The sequence below is a fragment of the Corvus hawaiiensis genome, chromosome 5 (assembly GCF_020740725.1).
Source record: "Corvus hawaiiensis isolate bCorHaw1 chromosome 5, bCorHaw1.pri.cur, whole genome shotgun sequence".
Taxonomy (NCBI): domain Eukaryota; kingdom Metazoa; phylum Chordata; class Aves; order Passeriformes; family Corvidae; genus Corvus; species Corvus hawaiiensis.
The window spans coordinates 7,310,729-7,334,521 of NC_063217.1; the positions used below are offsets into that span (position 1 = coordinate 7,310,729).

At 41.1% G+C, this 23,793-nt stretch overlaps 2 protein-coding genes across 8 annotated transcripts in view; one reads left to right on the forward strand and one right to left on the reverse strand.

Annotated features, from left to right (window-relative positions):
- CTBP1 (C-terminal binding protein 1) overlaps positions 1-11,822 on the reverse strand; it is a 236,104-nt gene extending 224,282 nt beyond the window's left edge. For 2 of the 4 annotated variants that reach the window (XM_048305337.1, XM_048305335.1), the window contains exon 1: positions 11,722-11,821. The gene's annotated coding sequence lies outside the window, so the exon portion shown is untranslated. Of the gene's footprint in view, positions 1-6,853; positions 6,945-11,721 lie in introns of those variants that run through there. The other 2 variants (XM_048305338.1, XM_048305336.1) reach the window with 2 other exon arrangements.
- A 663-nt stretch (positions 11,823-12,485) lies between these two features.
- Positions 12,486-23,793, forward strand: part of MAEA (macrophage erythroblast attacher, E3 ubiquitin ligase) — a 49,789-nt gene continuing 38,481 nt past the window's right edge. The window contains exons 1-2 of one of the 4 annotated variants that reach the window (XM_048304297.1): positions 12,570-12,655; positions 20,376-20,473. Coding sequence is in view for 1 of the 4 variants with exons in the window: in XM_048304296.1 (XP_048160253.1) it covers positions 12,587-12,655 (69 nt within the window). In the remaining 3 variants the exon portion in view is untranslated. Of the gene's footprint in view, positions 12,656-12,918; positions 13,024-20,375; positions 20,474-21,983; positions 22,079-23,793 lie in introns of those variants that run through there. The other 3 variants (XM_048304296.1, XM_048304295.1, XM_048304298.1) reach the window with 3 other exon arrangements.

Below are 23,793 nucleotides of genomic sequence, written 5' to 3' on the forward strand. Positions count from 1 at the left end.
ACTCCAGCCCAGCCGAGGACATTACTCCCAAAACATACATCAGAAATGCACAGCATGGTGCCCTGCATATTTCAGCCTTACCTTCCAATTTTTCAGAATGTAATCGTCTCTTCTCAAAACACTAGAAAATATTTTGTACTCTCTGTCCTTTCATATAGTTTGAGGTACTCCAGCTGACAATACTCTGACTCATCAGTATTATGCAGACAGAAATTGCCCGCAAAATCAAAGCACCAGGATAGAAAAGAGCTGGCAAAGAGTTGTTTATTGAGGCAGAAGCAATCATAAACACACTCAGGAACTTCCCAGACTGTACTCATAATTCTCATTAGAACATGCTGCCCATATGTTAAGAGAAGGGTCAGTTTAGCATTTTACCCTGTAGACTTCTACACCCAGATGACACCCACTTATATCTTCAGGCTCGCTAATAGACTGTCCCTTTCTCCCAAGAAGGATCCAAACAACCACAATCTACAAAACATCTCAAGACTAGACTGCTGTGCCTTTCCTTACCCAATTCTGACATTGCTCTATCTAGAAACACATCCAAAGAAACAGATGATCTTACTGGAATTTCTGAGAAACCTGTGACTAGCAGGCAAGAAACTGCCAATGGGCTCTAAATCAGAGAAAGAAAATTATGTATATGCATTTAGGACACATTACTGCAAGACAAAACACTACCAATCAACCACAAACACTGAAACAAACAATGCAGAACAGAGGTAAAGATGTAGTCAAATACAGAACAAAATCAAATGCAAGTATCCAAAACTTAGAATCACATTAAAGACTGATGGAAATATCTGCCATACTTAACCTATGCATCTGCTAATTTTGTTGCGCAATGCTGATTAGAAACTTGAAGCTATCTGTTCCTTTAACCTGTGCATTCTACCGCTAACTTCTTGTCCTCTCTAGGTTTATACTGCTTCCCCCAGTCACAGCAGGAGCAGGCAATCCTTTCTGTACAAGCTTTTAGCCCTTCCACAGTTCAAGTTCTCCCTTAATCAGGCGGGCAGAGATGCTCAAATTAAAAGCAATGTGACATAGATTTAATTAAGTCATATTCAAATTAAGTATCAATAAGGTGCAGAAACCTTTATACACAGCCAGGATGCAAGTGTGTTTGTTTTGATATAGTCTTATCAGGATCAGAAAACTTAAATTTTTAATTGCTCCAACAGGGATGAACACACCTTGGTTTTGACATCTTCACCAGTCTAGCAGCACAGGGCTGAAAGTAATACACTCTATCCTCAATAGATTAAATGATTTTATCTGCTTAACTTTTACGGTCCAATGACTCTACCACAATCTTTACCTTCTTCAAGCTGACTTCCCAGGAGGTAAAAATCTGCAAAATCCATTTCCTGTCCCACAGGCATAGAGTAAAACGGGAAATGGCAATTGTTTCTCTAGAGAATCCTTCCCAGATACTTTGACCTTAAGTAAACAGGATCTTTTCTTTCATTTCTGTGCCAGCATTTGAGGAAACACATCAACCTGTGCACAACAATGTAAATGTAACACATCTCTTTGCCTGTTCCTCACAGTCTGAACTCCACTGATCACCTCTCAACTCATGTTGAACAATATAATGGATTTTTTATTTTTATATATTTGTACTGGAGGGCCTGAGGAATGATATAGTAACTGCATTATATCAAATTCACTTCACTTATATGGAAAAGTCAGAATGACTATCACTCCCTGATGTCACTCCCTCACTGCAGAGATGAAGGATAAAAGAAGAGAGGATGTTAGAAGTTGTTATTTAAAGCCTATATTATTCTAAGTATTTTTAAGTATAGTATTTTTTTATCTCTACTTGTCTGTCACAGTGCAGCATAAACAAACCACCAGAAAAGATACACATACATTTTACAGTGTAAAAGAAGATATGAAAAAATGTCATGCTATATTCTTTCTGGAGGTGTATCAGTAAGCAAAGCAGGGAATGTATGAAAGGTCTACAAAAAAATGGCATGCAAAAGCTTTCAAACCATCATTATTTCCTTGCAAAACACCAGAAAGATATTCCAGTTTGCACAGGCATTACCAGATGACAACATTGTCTCTGGTTAACTTTCCTCTACAAAACCCAAGCACAGATATCTGAGAAAGGTAGAGAAATACCTCCAGAACACAGCATAAGTTGGAATGATTTCCACACAAACACCACCTAATATTTACTCTTCTAAAAGGAAACTGTCATGTAGCTGATGCTCTAAGACTTACCAAGATAACAAATGACATAATTTACTAGACAAAGCATACACTCAGTTTCTCAAAACTACAAGAATCCTTCTCCACACACACACTTCTTACTGAGAAATATAAACAGAAGCTGTTTGGATACAAAAGCTTTTATTTATTCTATTATTTATGTGCTAAGACATATTCCAGGCACTGTGCAGACAGAAAATACCACTGTATAAACAAATTTTACAAACTAAGCTGTATTGGCTTGTTCTCCAGATGAAGAAAAATATTCCCTTCAAATGGAAAACTGTTGGAAAAATTGGTTTTTTAATATTAGAGTTGCTTTTAGAATAAAAGCTGGTCCTTTGAATAGCAAAATAGAAGTATATTTTTTAAAGTGTTGGGGGCTGTTTTAATTATAATTTAAAAAAACCCAAAACCAAACCACAGCAAGTGATTATTTTCAGTAACAAAATACTGACTCTGCTGTCTACAAAGATAAAGATACAAGTAGATAACTGAACTAGGGTTACACATGAAGGAAACTGTGAAAACTTAAGGGGCAACTTGTACTTCAAACTATGATTTCCTAAATTTTTTCATCAAATTTTATATATAAATGCTCTTCTCTGGCAATTGTTTAAACTGATCAGACCTTGGCAAGTCACAAATGATAAGCCCTATTGTGACCTGTGATAAATAACCTGTACAGGCTGATAGTCTACCTGAATTCTTTCCATACTGTCACAATTTTCAGCATTAAACTACCCCCATCTACTCTATACTGCACCTGAGAGCAATTTACACAACTTCATACAGTGTGCAAATGGAGCAAGAATCATCTCTCAAATACCTGAGAGCACTTCAGACTTCACATCCCACTGCAGAATTTCCATGACCGTTGTCAAAAGGAACAAGATAAATACTGCAAAGTTGAGTGCTGAAAACTCTTATTCACTTCAGCAGACCCAGTGACTTCAGTGGAACTACTCAGCTGCTGCAGTGTGAGCACAAACACAGCCATTTGCACAGGACTTCTCAGTCTTGCAATCTACAAATTTAATTGGGAAGGCCAGAGGTTCTCCAGTACTAATGTAAATAGACTCATTGGGGAAATGGAGGGTTGGCTGGGGTTTTTTTCCAGCATCCTAAGATGCTGCTGAAACTATCCTTCTGGCTGGATCCCAACAGAACACCTGAACAACTCAATAAAGGCCCATCTTTTGTTGAAGATTTAAACCAGACGTACAACCTGTCAATATTCACTATCAAGGTACTAACCAGCCAGCTGATATTCAGCTACCCTAAAACACTCCCATAGCCACAACTGTCTGAAAAAACCTCAACAGCAGTCACTCTGAATTTTTTTTCTGGAAACATTTTATTATCAAATCACTGGTATTTTAATTCCTTTTAATGTTTTAGGACTTTTGATGCAAATATGTCAGTATCTACCATGTGTGCTGCTGTAATACAAAATACTGCTTATCTCAAAATTTCATCAGTAGATATTGAAGGAATTACCACTACACCTGTTTTGTAGACGGAAAGCAGAAACAGAAAGGTGAATTGACTTGCCTTAATCCAATAGCAAAGGAAGAAAAACTCTGTTTGTTCCAATTCCACTATTCCTATCCATTAGGTTATACAGCATCCTGTGCCTGAAATACCAGGTAGATTGCTTTTAAATATAATACATCCTAATAAAGTAGGATGATAAAACAATTTCAAAACACACTGAACAAGGAAATGAATTGTTACGCATCAATAGCTATATCTGAGTTTTGCTCTAGATATGGAAGCTTTCTGCTTCAATCTAAAATAGCAATCTCTGTACAAATAAAAATTTTCCTCTGAAATAATAATCCATTATTAATGCAATAACAATGTACCATTCCACAAATGTCAACTCCAACATGAAGAAAAAAAGCAAAATATTGTCCACTGACCGCAGCAATTCAATTCTTTTTCCTCCTCTTCCTCCTTATTAGCACAGAATACAACTAGTGAACTTTTAATACTTTTGAAGAAATGAAAATCTAAAAAGAAAAATCAATGTAATGTGTTGACTATTCCTATTGTGAAAACAATTTGTAACAAATGTGAATTTCATTGCTGTTTGGTCTATTATTTATCATTTGGCCTGAAATCCAGAAGCATTCATTCCATTCATGGGTTTAACCCACAGTGTTGCACAGAGATAGTGAACCCAGTCTCCTGAACAGCTATCACACCCTCTATCACACAACTGATAAGGGAAAGTGTGGGATTATGACCCACAAAAAGCTCAAAGTGTTTCCTAGCAAATCCAGAAACACCTTAAAACTTGTAACACCATGTGTCTAGGCTATGCTCAACTACCAGTTCCCCTGCAAACTTCTCATGAAACAAGTGTTTTACAACCACAATGGGGACAGGGAGGAGGGGAAACCCAAAACTTTACAATATTTTATTAAAGATGTGTCTAATGCATTGCCAAAACCCCAATACACTTTAGCATATATTACTAGAAAGCTGAACATACCTCATATCCCTCAGATGTCTCTGCATTCTCATAGTGAATATACTTTTCACTATTACAGAGAAATGGTCCCTCTATGCTGGAAATTGAACCTGACCTCTCCCCTCTGTTTCCTAAGCTTTCAAATAGCTAATCACTAATTAGCATCCCTGGTGGCTCTCTCAGAACACCAGTTTTATCTGCAAGCATGACAATCCTTCCCACACCCCTTGGAGCTGATCAGCACAATATGAAGTTCTTCCCTGAAAAGCTCAGGGTAATACTGAACCCTCTCAACTCAATGAGAATCAGAAACATGGTCCAAGTCTCTCTGGCTGCACTCCAAACTCCCCCAATATTTACCAGCTAGAACACTAAGCTCTGATTTTATTTCCTACTGCCTATGACCACCATTTTTGAAGTTAAAAAAATCCTAAATACATATCATACACACGCTTAAAAATAGGAATGTGAAGCAATCCAAATAAATCAACACTGCTTCATTCTGCAAGAACCTAAAATTCATTCATTCAGAATAGCAGACTTTACTTGATTTTATGCTGTCACTTGATAATGTGAAAAAATATGCTGGGTTTTGCTTTTGTTTTGCTGGAGTAGGAGGATTATTTTAATATGGAGAGGATTAGTTTTGTACCTCTACGCAAGAGCTGTTGTTGATATTCCCAACCAGAAAGACTCCTTTCTAGAATTATCATCAATATATATTACAAGAGAGTGATTACTTCCACCCTGCCTCTCTTCTAAAAGCCTCCTCAATGTTAATTTCCAGAGCAAGGCTACAGGTCTCCTACTCAAAATTTCTCTTTAGATTTTCTAATCCTTTTCTCCTTAATCTCCATTACACAAAAAGAAATCCACATATGCATGGTTTGTGGGAAGCTAAGTAACTTTACCTCTCACCATAGTTACCACATCTGATTTAACCACTGGCTCCGGACATTGAATCATTGTCCTTTAAGATTTCAGATTTTATTTGTGTATGCCTCGATACATCCATCGAGCATAAAATTCTACAACCAGACTGATTTTAATATCATTAGTAGACAATTACATTTCAATTTATGCGACTGTAAGATAACATACCATCCACCTCTGCTATTTCTGTACTGTGTGTGCTGTTTTCCAGGATCTCAGAAGCAAAAATGTTTAAATGTGTTACTATGACTGCTATTGACAAGGTTTTCTGTCTAATCCAATTCTTCGAATGATTCTGAAACAATCTTATGTTCAGATTTTCATTAGTGTGCTCAACTATTCTATTAGACTTTTTGTTTCTCATGGTAACCAATTTTATTTGACTTAACGGAAGCTGTTCAAATATTTAAAGGCACTCCGAGATGGCAGGAGTTTATCTAGGAGAATACATGTAGTCACAGATATTCCTTTCCTTGCTCTTTTGGATTTTCTTCTCCCCCCACCCCACCCCCTTCAAAAACAGTAGCAAACAAATGAGATCTCGACCTGCCACACTGCACCGGGAACGTGCTCACTTCATCTGTTTATGTAAATATTCAAGTTACAATGGGCACATTTCGAAACCACAAGCTCGGTAGGTAAAACAGATGCTTCTTACGTTCCTTCATATGCACTGAATCCCTCTGCCAGAATCGCCAGGCGCAACGCAAGAACTAAAGTATAAACATCTGCAACACCTCTCTGTTTTGTTAACATTCTTTCACACGTTTTCTTGCTAACTCCAAAAAGGCTCCACGGTGTAAAAAAAAAAGAGAGAGAAAAAAAGCCCCCCAACAAACAGCGAAATTGGAAACATCTGTGAGATAGCTAAGGAAAACGGAATGAAACATGAATAAACAAAAACATGGCGAAAGTGGCCTGGGGTTGTTACACTGTCAGATCGTTTTTCCAAGCCCAACATCAAGGCTTTTGTTACAACCAAAGCGGTCATTTGCATGGAGAACCAACAGGGTTTCTTCTTCTTCGGCGTCTCCCCGGCCGTAACACACACACTCGCTGTCTCCGCGCACGGCGAGCCGAAGCCTCCCCCCGGCACACAAACAACGCGGCCGAACGCGCACACGGCCCCGCCGCGGAGCCCTCCGCGCTCCGCACACCGAACACTTTGCTACGGAGACGCAATTTAGGTATAAAAAATAAGAGACGAACCTTTGGAGCGCTGCCCCAGCCGGAGTTCTCTCCCTCTCCCTCTGCTCTGCTGTTGCTGACAAGATCAGGTTGAGATTAACAAGTCCATGCTACTCTGCCAACCTCGCTCCTCCGGCGGCTGCACACACGCCGGGGGCTCGCAATAATACCAAACTTTCGGAAAGTTAAAAATGGAATGGATTGAAGGAATGTAAAGCACAATGGCAGGGAAGCAGAAAACACTGCCTGGACAATTATTGCAGCAGCACGCAGGGCACTGCTCTGTAGTCAAGGCTGTGTCAGCACTTTCTTTCTAAACCCCCCCATTTTCAGGGGGCTGTAACTCAGAAAGGAAAAAAAAGAAAAATTGCTCATGGCCAAAAATATTGCAGGTAAACCGCCCCCCCCCTTTGCATTTTAAATCACCCATTTAGACCATTCAGAAAGTTACAAGAGTCTGTGCACTTTGTCAGGCAGTCCCACATGCCTTTTTTATGCAAATACAAGTGGTTTTTTTAGATGAGGTTTCCCAAGAATTTGACCTACATTGTGAATCCCACCCCCCCTTTTTTTTTTAATAAAAGCAATATAAAAAATACTTTAACATCGAAACCCGGTTTGCATGAACATGGGATAACTTCTAAATAAGTTCTACACCCACATTGCCTGAAAGGTACCAGATTGGTACCAGAGATACGAAATTGCTGTCATAGACGATCCAGCACAGCCTCTACTGAGGTCTCAATCCCAATCCATTATGGCATCTTGGTAACCAAATTGCTGAGGGCATCTGCATTTTCCCCGGATAAGGAAAGGGTCCTTATAATCATGTTAAAATAAGGAAACAAAGCTTTTGATCTGTATTTACTACCTTACAACTATGCTCTAAACTGTGGCACATCAGGGCAATCACTGCTGCTCTTGTTAATCGCCGGGTTTTGTTGTGGGGGCTTTTTCTTTTGTTTGTTTGTTGGGTTTTTACACTCTTGGCAATTTCCTTTCAGATACAGAAATAAAAGTTCACCAGCCTTTTTACACAAGCCAGATACACTGAGACACTTTACAGTTATGTTTAAAGTTACAATAAAAAACGAAGAAAAAAGCCCCAAACCATGAACTATACAGTCATATTACTACTTTCTTTTAAAGTAAAAATACACCTTTATTGCAAAGACTGTGTAGCAGCCTAAGCCTGCTGGGCAAGAAAACCAAGGCATAAGTCTTGACTGATATGGAGTAGCCAAGACAACAGGTAGTTCATCTAATCCTTACAAAACTCAAGTCCATCAAGACTTTTCCATCAAAAGGCATCCCTCTGGTCTCTGTGAGTTTCTGACTCTGCAGTACGTTGCATACATAGGATTTAAAATTAATTGCATCCATTGAAATGGAGCCATTCAATAAAAACATTTGGTTGCTGTGAATAACTTAGTAAAGCAACTTCCCCAGTAGCAATGTCTCATTACCTTCTAAAAAGTCCTAACACATAATGAATATACAATATTCATACAATAGATGGTGGTTGGAACTAGAAGATCTTTAAGGTCCCTTCCAACCCAAAGCATTCTAAGATGGTTACTCCACATTAGTATCCAGTACTAGTACAGGTATTCAATATTAGTACAGGTTATCTCACCTTTCTGCCTTGCAAGAACAGCTGCCTGGCATGTTTCGAAGACAAGCTGATTTAATACTAACACCTTCTTCTGTCAATGCTGTGCACAGCAGTTAAAAAATACCAAAATTTCTCCCACTATTCAGAAGAAAAAAATTAACCGAGATTAAAGATAAGGTCCTAAATATTTCACAAACATCATAACTCATCAGAAGAGTGAAGGATTCTGCTTCTCCATTATAATGGAGAATACATTATAATGGACAATACCACCACACCCACCTGCTCGGAGGAAGAGAGCTCTGCTGAACAGTGGGACAACATGTGCCACTTCCTACCTGACCCAGCACAGGGCTTCACATCCCCGGCTTAGACCAGTCTTGTCTGCTAATACAAGAAATGATGGTGACACACACCCACTTCTGCCACCTGGCACAGGGGTTATAATGGCCACTGAGAGGAAAGAGAAGCAAGTATAGTAAAATCTCCATCCACAGCAGTTTCCTTCAGCATGTGAAAGCAAAGCACTAAGGTTTCTGCTCTGCTCTACCAAATAACATACAGAGTGTTTATGTTCTTGAAAGATACATAATTTGCATGCAGTGTTTAATGGCAGACAGATGTTTTTCTCTAATCATTAATCTGGAGCAAAGCAGAAGGCTACTGGAAACAAATGGAGTAAGGTTCTCCTAAAGGTTTGGAGTATTCTGTGCACACTGCTTAAGCCAACTGCTAATTCGCATTAACAAGACTGAATGAGGAAAAACATTAACACATTATGATTCAGCTGGACAATACCAAGAAATAACAAAATGGAAGCTGATTTTTCATCTTCCTTTTATGACATCAGCGGACAAGGAAAAAAATAAAGAAGATACAGTACAAAACTTAGCAGATCCAACTTCATACTTCCTATTGAAGAATAAAGTGGTAGGATTTATAAGAATTCTAAAAGCAAAGTTATATAGGCAATTACACTAAATTTAATTAAATTAAGGCTCGGCTTTATAACTTTGTATGGTAGGTTAAGCAGAAGACATATTAACCTAATATTAAAGAAAAAAGTACAACCTTTATATATTAATAACCATACCCTGGAATAACAATAACCATAAATATTCTGTTTAATTTAGCAGGAAACAACAGATTTTTAAAACTTCAAAAGATCATTAGCTTAGTTCTCATCTCCACATTTATCATGCCAGCATTTACACTATAAATCAACAGCTGCAGCCTAAAGTTGAAAACATGCCAGAAATATGCATAGGTTGTATCAATATTTGCACATGGAGCCTTGAACATAAATTATTTGACACTCAACACTTCAAGCTTCCTCTCTGAAGTTGCAATATTTAAAGGTTAAAGATTAGACATGCTCCCTCTTGTGTTAAACTAAGAATACACGAATCCATGCTGTTTTCTCTGACATGATGGTTGCTTGGCCATCTGTTCCATTAAGCAACCCCTTTAACTCTAGCTACTCATGTCTGACAAACCTTCACCAATAACCCTCCAGTTTAAAGACACATACAGTCTGAGCACTTAACCTGTATCCAGAGTATCTGTGTTACATTAAATTAGCTACTGTATTATTGGAAAGGACCATTAAGAGACTACATATAAATAAAACCTGTTGCAAATAAGTTTCTTGGACAAATACATCCATGACTTGATCAATTACATAGCAAGTCACACTTCTTCAGTCCCTGTAAGCATCACAGAGTTAAGGTATGACAAGTTCAAGCTGCTGAGTAACATTAATCATGGGGAATACTGAAGAGCAAATTTCCTTCTAAATATTAGCTTACAGGATATTTAAGACAGACAGGAAGAACAGGACTATTTTACAATGCCACATAATTATGTTTGTAAATACAGCAACAACTGAGCAAAGTTTTCGGTCCTCCACCCAAGCAGCTCAGGGTGAACAATTCCCTGCACAGAACCTTAATGGTGTCAAAATCCCCCTTATAAAAATCCTCTTGCAGGATCTGGTCCCAAGATCATGTCTAGACATGAGTGCTAATCCCAGGTGTAACTAACACAGAAGTTTTTACGAATACACTTCTCAAACAAAAGCTTTGCACCTGGTGTGGGCTTGGTAAATTATGTTTAGGCATACATTTGCTGATTATGATCAGTACAAGGCTGAATGCTAGGGCAGTTGTGAGTAAATATCAGTAAATAGATCATAGTCAAGAGCTGAAGAGAATCTAACACTCAACTACATTACTTCCCACATTCCCTTTTATTTACCCCCATCTCCTTGTGGTGGACAGATGCTCTCAGTGCAATGAGGTCTATGCACATCAGAAATAATGCCACCAAACACTCTAAGAAACGTACTTGCTCTTTCAAAAAATGAAAGTTAAGCGTGTTCACTCCTCCTGGAAGTACTGGTATTTATTTTCTCACAGTCTTCTGCAGACCAGAAAAAAGCATAACCACAACGTTTGGAGAAGAGAACAAAAAAACCATCATGATTATCGATGGATACAGGTATTGGAGTCTCTTTAAAGCCCAAACTCCAGCAGCACACTGCTTGAAGCACATTTGCTGCCAGCGCATCAAGAAACTAAACTTTTGACACCGACTTCAGCAACAGAATGAAGTTTATATTTACTGCACGTACAGGTCCTATGGGCACATTTGCCTTTTGCTGCAAACCTGGTGTGATGAAGGTCGGTCCCAGTGCCCCGTGTCACGCACTGAGGTGCCCAGGTCACAGCGAGGAGCCGAACATCGGGATACTGCCCTCTACGCCTTACCCAGAAAGCAGCTTTTATATACATAGCCAGAGGACTGACACTCCAAGAATGGTTTTATTCCGTCACACACACAAGTAGGAACTCTGCAGGATCAAGTCCCTCTTTTTTTTTTTTTTCTTTTATGGAAACACTCACGTACGTCCGGCAGAGGAATTACTGCTCGCTTAAACCGGTGCTTGTCACCTTAGAGGGACCGACCAGAGGTCAGCGGGTCACGCAAAGCCTCTGAGCGCAGCCATGGAGATCCACAGCTCCCTGGGGATCCCGCACCCCCGCCAGCACCAGCCAGAGGAGCCCCGAACTCCGCACCTGTAGCGCCCGGCGGCACCGGGCGGTGCCGGGAGCGGCAGCTCCACTCCCCGGCGCGGCTGCGAGGGCAGCGGGACCCATGAATGGACCACCGGAGACCGAACGCAGCCACCCCCCTCCCCACCCCTTCCCCCGCGGGGCACGCGGGACCGGCCCGGCTGCAGCGGGAGCTGCGCCCACCCCGCACCTCCGCTCACCGGGGAAACTCGGCGCCGGCCCAAGGAGCCGGGGGCAGGGGGCTGCTGCCGTCTCCGCTATTTAAACCTCTTCCCGCCGTCTCCGCCTCACTGGCTCCCACTCGCTCCCTCCGCCCCGCGGAACTCACGGGGGGCGGCCCCGCCCCTCCCGATGTACACACAGCCACACGCCGCCCGCCGCCCCGCCCGCCCGCCGCAGGCGCGTCGCCCATTGGCTCAGAACCCTGCCCGTCAACATGAGACGCGACAGCATTGGCTGGAGGCACTGCCCATCAAGGCGCGCCCCGCCCCTCGCCCCGCCCCTCCCTTCCCGGACACCTCGGGGGTGCTAAAACGGCCGTTTGAAGTCACCAGCAAAATTTACTTTTAGGCCCCACCCACCCAGCCCCAGAGGAGATTCTGATTGGGCGATGGGAAATCGCTCTCTGCCGCCACTGGGTGGCTGGGTGTCCATAACCCCCCCAAATCCCGCCTATCCCAATGCCGTAATCCCATTTGATTTGTCCGCGCATCCACGCGGCCCCGCCCATTCCCGCAGCGCTGCCCATTCAGGCGCGGCTTCCCAAGGTCTCGGGCGATGTCTACACTCATGACGCGGGAACGTGCGAAAGGGAGCCGCTCATTGGTCGGCGCGCCGTCCTTCTTCTTCCGTCACCGCCCCCGCGGAGCGTACCAAGCCGCCGCGGCGCAGGGTGGTGCGGGGGGGCGTGCGGCGTTGGTTCGCCCCGTGTCCATGAGGGCCGGGGCGGGGCGCGAGCTGTTTCCCGGCATGCCGCGCGCGCCGTAGGTAGCTCCCGCCGGGACGCGCTGGGAAGGAGGGCGGGAGGGAAGGCAGGGAGGGGGGGAGGCCGGTGCCCGATCCAAGATGGCGGTGCAGGAATCAGCCGCTCAGCTCTCAATGACTCTGAAGGTGCAGGAGTACCCCACTCTCAAGGTGGGTGCCGGGCCGTCCCCGGCGCGGGGGGAGCGCGTTAACGCCCTCAGCGTCCCGCCCGAGCAGCGCTGAGGGAGAGCCCCTTCTCCCCCCCCCCCCCCTTCTCCCCGCCTCAGGAGCCCCGGGGCTGTGGGATGGAGGTTGCAGCGATTCCATCGCGTAGTTCCCGCCTGTCCCCGTTTTTCCTCCGCTTGACGTCTCGACTGGTGCTGCTCCGCTGCTGCTCTTCCCATCCCCCTCCGCGGAGGGAGAGGGACGTGCCTGGAATATGCGGCTCTTCCCTGGTGTCTCCGTGCCCTGAGGGGACGGGGGAGGCCCCCGAGCCACGCTGGGGACACAGAAAGAGCTGGAAAGGAGCTGGGAGAGAAGTGAGGTCCTTGTGGTCACGGGGCGGTGTGAGGGGGGAGTGGGCTCGGACGGAGCCGGGCTGGGGGAGAGGGGTTGGGGCGTGTGAGTGGAACGTACTCCCTCAGGAACACCGAGGGCTGCCTGAAGTGCTCGTCCCAGATGATTATCTGGATCTACGTGGCGTTGTTAGGAGACGTGCTAAAGGGGAGGGAGTGGAGGTGGCAGTAGAATATGGTTCCCTGGCTGCTGGGTCCCCCGAAGATGGAGATGAGCTTAAAATATAAAAAGGGACAGACGTACTGGAGAGCTGTGGAGGCGAATAAGCAAAGTACAGTTTGGTAAAAGCTGTGCCTTGAGATACTGGGTCTACCTGCAGGACGGAAGTCTCCCAAGGCTGCATAGGTGGTCTTGGGCTTTAACCAGGTGTTACGAGGCAAGTGAAGGACTCAGCGATGACCTTAACGCTCCGTGCCTCTGAGAACTGTTGAACTGCAAGGATGATGCTCATAGGAATCAATGGAAACCTTTGTTTGAAGTCTCGTGTTGCTTATACAGGAGGTCTACCACATAAATAGCAGTAACTGTGGAAGGGACCTGGGAGAAGGATCTCTATTGCAAAATGCTTATTTAAATATCTCTCGTGTCAGTGTATCCACATTTTACCTTCTATAGAAGATGTTTATGCAAAGTCAACTTTGTTGTGCTGAGATCGTGCTGTGCCTTCACACGCCGAGCATTGTGTGCTCCTTGCAGTGTTGGTTCTGCAGGCTCTCTGGCAATGTTCTTCTTGTGCATATCCTCCTCCAATAGCTCCATTCTGCTCGGGTTCTGAGAAGTAGAAGGACAAAGTGTTGATTCCCATTTTACATTGAAGGCTCCTTTCTGTCACACAGAAGTACTTTGGACCTGACAGTATCAGGCTTAAATTTTAAAATAGCTGTAAAGAGCACTGTAGCACTTTTCATAGCCAGAACAGTGTGAAGGCATTTAATGTTAAGAACATCGTTTTAAGACTGCATTTTAGGTGTATTCCCGTTGTTACCACAGCTTTGGTTGCTACATTCCTGAAAAATTACTGTCAGTGAGGATCAGTGAGTTTTTTGTTTTGGTGCTTATGACTTAAGATGAATTGTCAAGGTGCCAGCCATTTAAAAGGTAGAGAATATTTTGGACTAATTCTTTTATTTCCACAAGCATTCTTTTTCCCTAAAATATCTCAACAAAAATATACATAAAAGAATGGAATGTTGTTTGTAAAGTTAGCAAGCTAAATAGCAAGAGGGTGAGACACCCTTGCACTGAAACTCTTAATTTCCAAGCAAAGATGATGTTTATTGACTCTTCCCAGCAGCCATTCGAATTCTGAGTTGTTCCTGTAATCGTTAACAACATTTTTCATTGTTTAAAAAAAACCTGCCAGAACAGTGTCTGCTCAAATCTTTGAATATGTTCTCTGAAATATTCTTAGCTGTGAGTCATGTACCAAAACGTTTTAGTGGTGGAGGTGAAAAAGCAGCATGGAGAAATGAACACTAAGGCTAAAGTCTACTAAAGTAAGTTGATATGAAATCTCATTTTGCTCTTTAGGAGTCAGGTGCCTCCAGGTTTCTGTGGGACTGAGACTCTGTGAATTTTTATTTCCTGTTTATTCAAATGCTGTGTAAAATGAACGTGTATCACTTTTTTAAAAAATTTTGTTCACCAACACAGTAGCTCAGATATTTCTCTTGGAGCTCTGGACGCTGGTGATTTTCCCTTCTGTGAGTAAAATATAAAAGATTGCAGACTTGTATTTATATCCTTCCTGTTTCCTCCCTCTAGCTTCCTCATGCCAGCATCACTAGATAATAGTTGTGTAATAGTTCTACATTTATGGTATGTTCCACAGAGTGCTTTTCATGTGAAAGAGTGCTTCAAACTGCAGAGGGAAATCCCTGTTCCATAGCTAAATTGTGGTTGCTGCTGGAGTGGAAATACTTCAGCTGTTCTTCAGCAGTTCAGCTCAGAGGAAGTAAATAGAGTTCTTCAGCTGAATCTAGAGAAGCTCTTTAAGTGTACAAAATAATTCTTGAATATTCCCCCCCACCCCCTCCAGTCCCTTCTCAAGGACAAGAAGGTTGTCAGCTATTCTTCCACCAAACTGCTGTGGAATCTTTCTTTTTTTGAAATGCTGCTGATGGGGAATTCTTCTAGTCTCAGATGAGAGCATGTAAGATGAAAGCTGACAATTTGAAAATGAATGAATGCGAACATTGTTATCATAGTTCTTTGCTGAAACTAATAAAACAAGTGATGACAGGAAGCTGGATAATTCATCCATATCTTTAGAAGTATGAATAATTATTAAACTGATAGCAAGCTGTATAGACTAAGCCCCCAAAAGTGGAAGATGGAAGACCCAAAAGCAGGAATGATCACTTGTGAAAATATTCTGGGCTGTTTGTTGGCAAGCAGTTTAGGGTTAGCTGGGCTACTACTGCTTTAAAAAAAGTTGATCAACAGGAGAGTTGTATAAGCACAGGATATGTGAGCATCTTCTCAGAGCTGCTTTTGTTGTTGGGCTTCTTTTGTTGACAGCTCTGTCAGCAAAAATACTGGCAGCAGATTTAATATGATACTAATTTCTCATGGAAACACAATATTTACTGGATTCTTACAGGGAAACATGTAGGAGACTGGGATTATATGAAGTGCATATTGTTTGAATCCTGAGTCCACAGAATAGCTGAGGTTAGAAAGGACCTCTGCAGACAGTCTAGTCCAGTAGCCTGCCCTCCGGGCAGGATCAGCTAGAGCAGGTTGCTCAGCGTCATGGCCTGACTGTTCTCAATTATCTCCCAAGACGGAGACTCCAGCCTCTCTTGGCAAACTTATTCCAGTGTTTGACTGCTGTTGTGGTACTAAAAAAAAAGTTATCTTTTGTTTACAAGAAATGTTCTGTCCTTCAGTTTGTGCCCCTTGCCTGTTGTACTTTTATGGGGCACTGCTGAGAGGAGTCTGGCTCCATCTTCTTTGTTGTCCCCATCAGGTATTCATACACTTTGATAAGGCTTCCTCTGAGCGTTTTCTTCTCTAAGTTGAACAATCCCAGCTCTCTCAACCTTTCTTCCCATGTCAGACTCTCCAATCTGTTAGTGATCTCTGTGGCCTTCTCTTTGCTTATTCTAGTATGTCCATGTTTCTGTCTTACTGGAGACCTAAAACTGGACATGGCACTTTGGGTGGGTCTAAGTTCTAGTTAGAGTAGAGGGGAAGGATCACCTTCCTTGACCCCCTGGCAGTGTTCTTCCTAACACAGCCCAGGGTGCTGTTGGTAGCCTTTGCTGCAGGGGCACATTTCTGTCATGGACAACGTGTCCAGCAGGACCCCAGGCTCTTTTCTGCAAAGCTGCTTCCCAGGCTGTTGGTCTCCAGCATGTTCTGGTAGAAAGGGTTGTTTTTTCTCAAGTGTAAGACTTTGTTTCCCTTTGTTGAATTTTATGAGGTTCTTGTTTGCCCATTTCTCCAGCCTGGTGAGATCTGTAGGAATGGCACCACAACCACCTGGCATATTAACAGCTCCTCCCAGTTTCATATCCTCTGCAGATTGGAGGGGTGCACTCTGACCCATCATCCAGGACACTGATGAAGATGTTAAACAGTTCAGATCAACTTTTTTTACCCAGTAAAGCAGAAGAGGTGCAAGATTAATTTTTTGCATAACTGGTTGCAGTACTTTGTTTTCCTGCGTTTATAAGCTTTACTCTGTGTTGATTTTGAACCTAATTTTAAGAGTCAGAGTACTTTTGTCAAAACTTTGAACATAAAGCAGCCAAAGTTGTTCAGTGAAAGTGGTTCAAGCAGAACTTAAGAAAGACAGAAGTAACAACTTGTAACATCTAGTTCACGGTCCGTACGTGAATGTAAAAGAATACGTATCATGATAGAATCACAGAATGGTTTGAGTTGGAAGGGACATTAAAGATCATAATGTTCCAACCGTCCTACCAAGGTCAGAGACACCTTCCGCTAGACCAAGTTGCTCAAAGGCTTATCCAACCTGGCCTTGAACACTCCCCGGAAGGAGGCATGTGCAACTTTTCTGGGCAGCCTGGTCCGGTTTTTTACCATCCTCACAATAAAAAAATTTCTTCCTCATATCTAATCTAAACCCGCCCTCTTTTAGTTTGAAGCTATTCCCCCTTGTCCTGTCACTACCTGCTGTTTAAGAAGTCCCATTCCACCTCTCTTGTAGGCCCCTTTTTAGATTATCTGGTTTTTAAGTGCTTTTCAAACAGAAGGTTGGCAAAATGAGCTAAACCTGGATGTTGGTAACAGTCAGCTCTGCACTAACTCATCATGAACACTTACCTCACACTAAATCCATCTTCAACCTGGGTGCTCTGACTCACCGAGTGCATTGAATGTCCAGGCCGAGCGTTCCTGTGCTGCTGAATAATGTGCTTCCTGTTTTGACACGTGTGTGTGTCAGCAAACAAGCGTGACATCTTTTGTACTGCTGTAGTTTTTCTGCACTAGGCTCTGCTCTAAAAAAAACATGTGTTTTAAGAAAAATTTAATACTATGGGACTTTGTAAGAAGTTTGACGTTGTGATGTAGCTGAAAAAAATTGGCTCCTGTTGGTCTCTTTTCCACTCCTGCCCACTCACTATAAAATATATTTTAAAGTGATTAATGAAGGAAGAAAACACAGTAAAAGGCAGTAACTGTGCTCATGAGCTAGAGCTGTTGCTTGGTTATCAGTACCCCATTGTGCCTGTCGGAAAATACTTGAAGAAAGTTATTCTCAAATATCTTACAGAAGATCTCCTGTTGGTATCTTCAAAGTGAACACTTTCTGATGTTGCAATTCCTAGTTGCACCATACTTGATTTGTAGTGTTTTCACAGGACAGCAGCCTGTGATCTTGTGAGTTTGGTTTGTGTATGTTTTCTGGTATAGGAATAATATGTTTGTATGGTAGCTAGCACATTGGGATCTTTAAATGTTGACATAAAATAAGAATATCCATGAAATATTTGAATCTTAGCATAGTGAGTGTTTGTCAAGAGCTGGGAAATGAGTAAAGATGAGCTTCAAACATCTCCTGGATATCGTAATAGGAGGAAAATGCTTTAGTTGGTGTCTTCCCTAAGCATCTTCCCATTGTCTTTAAAATCAGTAGTTCCTGTATAATCAGCATAAGAGTGTGCCTTTTGGGCTCACAAATTTAGGGAGGTACTGTTCTGGCAGATGGGAATTTGCTATAAGGGCACACTGACAGGATCCATCAGTCCTTGTTAAGTCAAAAAGCTGCCTGCATTGTGCACTTGGCCGCCCACAACTTACAGCCTGAAGATACACTATGTGGGAAGTATTTGCTAACCCAGAATGTGAAATATGCCAAAGTAATTCATTACTTACAATACGTGATATTTGACTTAAATAAAGCATTTTTTTTTGTTAAGATACTTTTATTTTGATAGCCAGTAATTTAACTGCTTCACAACTTCTTTTGATTTACCTCAATTTTTTTTAAGAGCTCTGTAGATTAACTTGACTTGGAAACTCATGGAAATGAAAGAAAACAGATAACATGTTGAGTAGAACTTTGGTCATTCATATATTCTGATATGGGTCTGCTAATTTGAGTCAATAATGCTTAATTGTCTTACAAGAAATGATGTCACTTTGGCTGGACTAGGTTATTTTGGGAGCAATCTGATTGGAAATTGGATCTCTAGAGAGTATCATGGTATCTGGACTCTGCAAACACACAGAAGGACAACGACCTCTTTCATTTAAAGAGGTGGTGCTGTGATTAAAATTAACAAATATTTGGAGAAGAAAGAAAGGTCAAAACAAATGGAAGGATTTGCTTAGGACACACCTGCTGAGTGACCTTAGCTTTGCAGCTCAGTTGTGTCTTTGGACAGGGAGCAATGCTTAGGTTCTTGTTAGTACTCCAATATTCCTACTAAAAGAAGAAGAGCAAAGAAATTTCTTTTGAGGTGTAAGTCCAGGGTGGCAGCCGTAAACAAGTGCATTGAAAAGGACTGGCCTCTGACATCCCCAGGGTAGTTCTAGACAGGGCTCTAAAATCATTGTCAACTTCCTTATATAAGGATGTAAGACAATTTTCTTACAACTTTATAACTGTAAAATGGCTTTGTAAAGCACTTAATTTTCTTGTAGGAAGCCTTGTTCAAAAGTTCATAATGTATGCAGAAATTAGTTACTTGCGGTTTGTGTAACAGGATAATATTTTGAAGGAGTGTGATTGCTTCTGTTGACTAAGTATGTGTGTAGCAGATGGATAGTCCAAGAATTTTTGCTGTTTGTTCTCTCCTGTATTGAAGTAGCAGCTTTGAATAATATAATGATGGTTTCTTTCTAGGCACAGCTGCTCTAGAATACACAGTACTGTCTTCCTGAGTTATAAAACTGACTGGTTTGTAACTAAGGCAAGCTACTAGACCTTACCCTTCAAAAACATTGAAACTGTTTTTAAAAAGAACTATTTTTTAAAAATCAATTTACCTCCAACCTTTAGGCTTATAAAATTACTTTGTTTGGATCTATATCTCTTCAAGATTATATTTTAATGCTTTTACCTAATTAACCTAAATCTAGACATGATTCTAAGCCATCCATTTCTGAAATATACTACTACTCTTCTCTTTTAACTTTATTTTCCTTTTCTGATTTTGCCTAGAATAAAGAAAAACTATTGCAATTTCAAGAAATTGATAAGAACTACTAATCAGAAGAGTTCACTGAATAAGTGCTGATATAATTTACATTTTGGATAAGTCCAGTGACAAATAATGATGGTGACTCTGGTCTGAAATAATCCAAGAATCGTTGAGGAAAAATTGAAGTATATAAACATACAGAATTTCAGTAATTCTGTATGGAACTGCTAATTGTTACTGCTTTGAGGGAAAATTTTCAGTAGTTTATTCTACCCTGCCTCATTTTTCTATGGCATCATATATAATAGATGTTCTCTACTTTTCTGTTTTGTTGAAATGGTGAGCATGGTGATCTAATTTAGTCTCAAGAAAACAGCTTAATGCTTGAAGATGTTTATTGTGGGGTGTAGTTTTTCTCTTGACACTGTTTGTTTATTAAAACTCTTCAGGAGATGCTTAATTTTTCTTACATATTTCTATATTTCCTTGTTCTTCTTGCCTAAAGTAGTGCTAAGTTGATTTTGCTTCTAGTTTTTCAGAAGGCTGTTTCATCACTGCACCTCTTTGTTTTCCTTAGCTGTATGGCCAGAATTAATTTCATGTAGGAGCATTTGAAAAAAGCTTATTTATATCTCAAAGTCTTTAACTGAATTGTTTTGGAGACCTGTAGAGTCATACAAATCTCTGGTGCTTTTCAGGTGTTATAAGCTAACACAGTTGAGGAGAGGAAGCACACCATTTTTCTGACCCTTGAAAGGAGAGCATAGTTCTGTAATGGTTCCCCCCACCTAATCTGGTAGGACTCTTTTTATTTTATGTTTCTTGAAACGTTTTTTTTCTTCCCCATAGTTTAGTGACTTCGTGTATTTGGTAAGATTTTTAAAAATCCATTTCTAATTCCCTCTTGCTCATGACTGAGTTAATTTAAAAAGATACACAATGTAGGTTTTTATGTTTTTTTTAAAAAATCACATTTTATGTGGGAAGGAGTTACTTTCAGCCAATAGACTGTAACACTGAGGAAGGAAGATGCACAGAGAGATCTGTCAAGTCAGGATATATAGTTAAAAGTTCCCTGTATAGGAATTGGTACAAGTTAGACCTGATTAACTACTTTCTACCAAATATGGAAGGAAAATTGATATTTTTTACAGAATCACCAACCTATGTAAAAGATTCTTGTTTCTGTGTTGTCTATACTGTTTTCTGGGAAAATCAGTTTTTAGAAAAGAAACCTTTGAAAATTCCTGTTAACAGGAGTCTGGAGAATAGTTAATGGTCTTACTTACACAGCCAAATATTTCTTCCTTCAGTTTCTTCCTTTAGTTGACTTTTTTGAAGTCTCACTTTTACCCTATAATTCCCAGCAACCAAATAATAGCTATACAAACTTTTTTTACGTTTTTCTGCTGCATCTGAACTAGGTTCACATATGCAGTTACGGTGGGCTAGAAACTTTTTGATTAATGTGGTCTGAAAGTGATTGTGTTTTAGTTTCCAATTTTATTTGGAGCTCCTTAGGTTTGAATATACATAAGTCAAGAAGGAATTTGGCCAATATTGTAGTGTGTGACCAGATCAGTGTGAGAACTGGTGTGCTAAAGGTCTAGTGTAAGGCTAAAGATTTGGAGGAGAATAAAGGCTTACATTTTTTTCAAAACTTCAGTCATGCAAGAAATGTGTAATTCAGTCTTTCAGTATTGCTCTGTACCAGTGGAAAACTTGTGGGCAGCATCAAGGTGGTATTTGAAATGTTACACTGTGCCCATTAGACTTTGGCCTAACATCCTATACCTCTAAAGGAGTAGAAATGCAGCGCTTAACACTTGCTATAAAAAGCTTATTTGACTTGGGAGAAATCCCTTTCTCTTCTGTTCAGTCTTCCTCTTAATTCTCTGATAAATGCTGAAGTAGTCTGAGGATTTTGTTGAACAGCTGTGGAAGAAAGACAAAGTAGAAGACTGTTTCCATGCTTCTACTTTAAGTAAAATTTTAGTGAGATTCTTAATATATATAATTGATTTTTCCCTTCCAACAATGGCTTATTGATGCAGAAATAGTATCCTGACTAATCAAATATGGAATAATGTACATCAGTTAATGTGACTTTTAAAAAGTGCATGCCGTGTAAAGGTACTAGAGTTGTTTTTAAAAAACTGAAGGAGGCAGTGAGGTGGACTTGGTTGATAGTTTATTCATATTACTGAATGTTTCTTGGAGATAAGCCTTACCAGGAACTCTTGCAAGAAAGACTGAAGTCCTCATGTGGATAAGGAACTGGGCAAGATAAAAAACAAACATCAAGATTTAGTAGCCAGCCTCTGTAATGGAGGAAGATTGGTGTTAGGATTCTGCTGGCTTCCTGGTGATACTCAGCTGTTTGAACATCGTGGAAGAAAGAGTAAGTGCTAAGATGAAGCAGTTTCCTTGATGATACTAAGATAATTGAGGTATTACAGATATAGCCCAAGTGTGAACCATTAGAGAAAAATAGTGAGAGACTGAATGGGTGTTAAAATGCATTAAATTCAGTACAGACAAATGCAGTGTGATACAGTTTTTAGGTATGGTGGAAAGAAAATTAATCTTAGTCTTAAATATATAATAACTGATTTAGAAATTATCATCATTCCTCAGTGGCATCTTAGGACTAATAGTGAATGTTTTCTGTGAGTGATCAGATTAATGTTGACAAACACAGGACAGAAGTGTTGGAAAAGGGAAGAATGGAGAACTCAATACATAGCAGTTAAAATCCATGGTTTCTTCTTCTCTCAAGTAGTATGAGTTACTCTTATTTTCTCCCTTCTCTCATCCTGAAAAAGGATGTAGTAGAGCTGGAAAATGTCTACTGAAGGGCAAGAATAATTAGAGAGATGGAAGTCTGTCTTCAAGGAATGGTTTAGAAAGTCTCTTCAATCTCAAGATATGTGAGAAGTATGTAGGAGAAAGAGAGGGTTCACTTTTATGCTTCCAAAACAAGAACCAGAAGGGTTTCAAATTAGTTGAAAAGTCAAAACCCAAGAGTATTTCTTCACGTAGTTGTGGGCCTGTGAAATGTCTCACAACAGGATGTTGCAGTGCTAAAACTCAGGTCAACAGCAACCAACAGAGTTCATGAGTGAGAATCACCCTGTGGTGTTTCTACTGTTAAACTCCCATCTCTGGCTCAAGAAGTCCAAAGAGACTGTTTGGGAAGAGTAACTTTGTTCTTGCCTTTTTTCAAGTGCCATCCTCTTTCTGGATATCATCAGAGAAAAGATAGTGGCAGAGAGGGGACTTTCGGTCTTATCTGGGTATGGTCATTCAAATCTTCATATGGAAATGTATTTGGTGTCTAAGTTAGCAGAGACTAATTCATGAAATTAAGGTAGGAAAGTACTTCTGCAGACAGTGTAAATTCAGACTTCTGCTTGAACCTTGGCTAACTTCAAAGGTAATCTGAGTTGCTCAGAGTCCTGCCAAGTTCTGAAAGCTTTTGAGGGTGGAGATTCCATCACCTTTCTGGGCTGCTGTTCCATTGCTTACCAAGCCTTCTGATTGAAATATTTTTTTTTTTTTGTCCAGCTGGAATTTTCTTTAGTGACAGTTGTCAACTCTGCCTCCTTCCTTTTTGCTCTGTAACTCCGGAAAGTCTGGCTAGCTCTTATCTATGACCTTCACCTTTCAGTAGTAGAAAGCTTCTATCAGATTGTGCTGCTTCCAACTCCCTGTAGCCTTCCCTTCTGTAACGGAAACAAGCCTGCCCATCTCAGCTTCTCTTGGATTTTTTTTTTATACTTCAGCCAGCTCACTGTCGTGGTGGCAGCCTTCTGGACTCTCTCCAGTTTGTCAGCATCTCTTTTTTAGTGGTTGGGCGGGGGAGTGACCTGAAAACCAGACTCAGTATTCCAGATGAGTCTGCATGAGTGCTGAGCATAAACAATCACTCCTCTCAACCCACTGCCTTTAGTCTTGCTAATGCAGCCTGGGATGGGGTTAACCTTCATTGCCATGATAGCCTGTTGCTGATTCATGTCCAACCTGCTGTCCATCAGGACCTCTGCATCTTTTCCTGCAATGGTGGTCCTAGCCAGTTATTCCACAACCAGTGCTAAAGGCTGGGGTGGTTTTGTG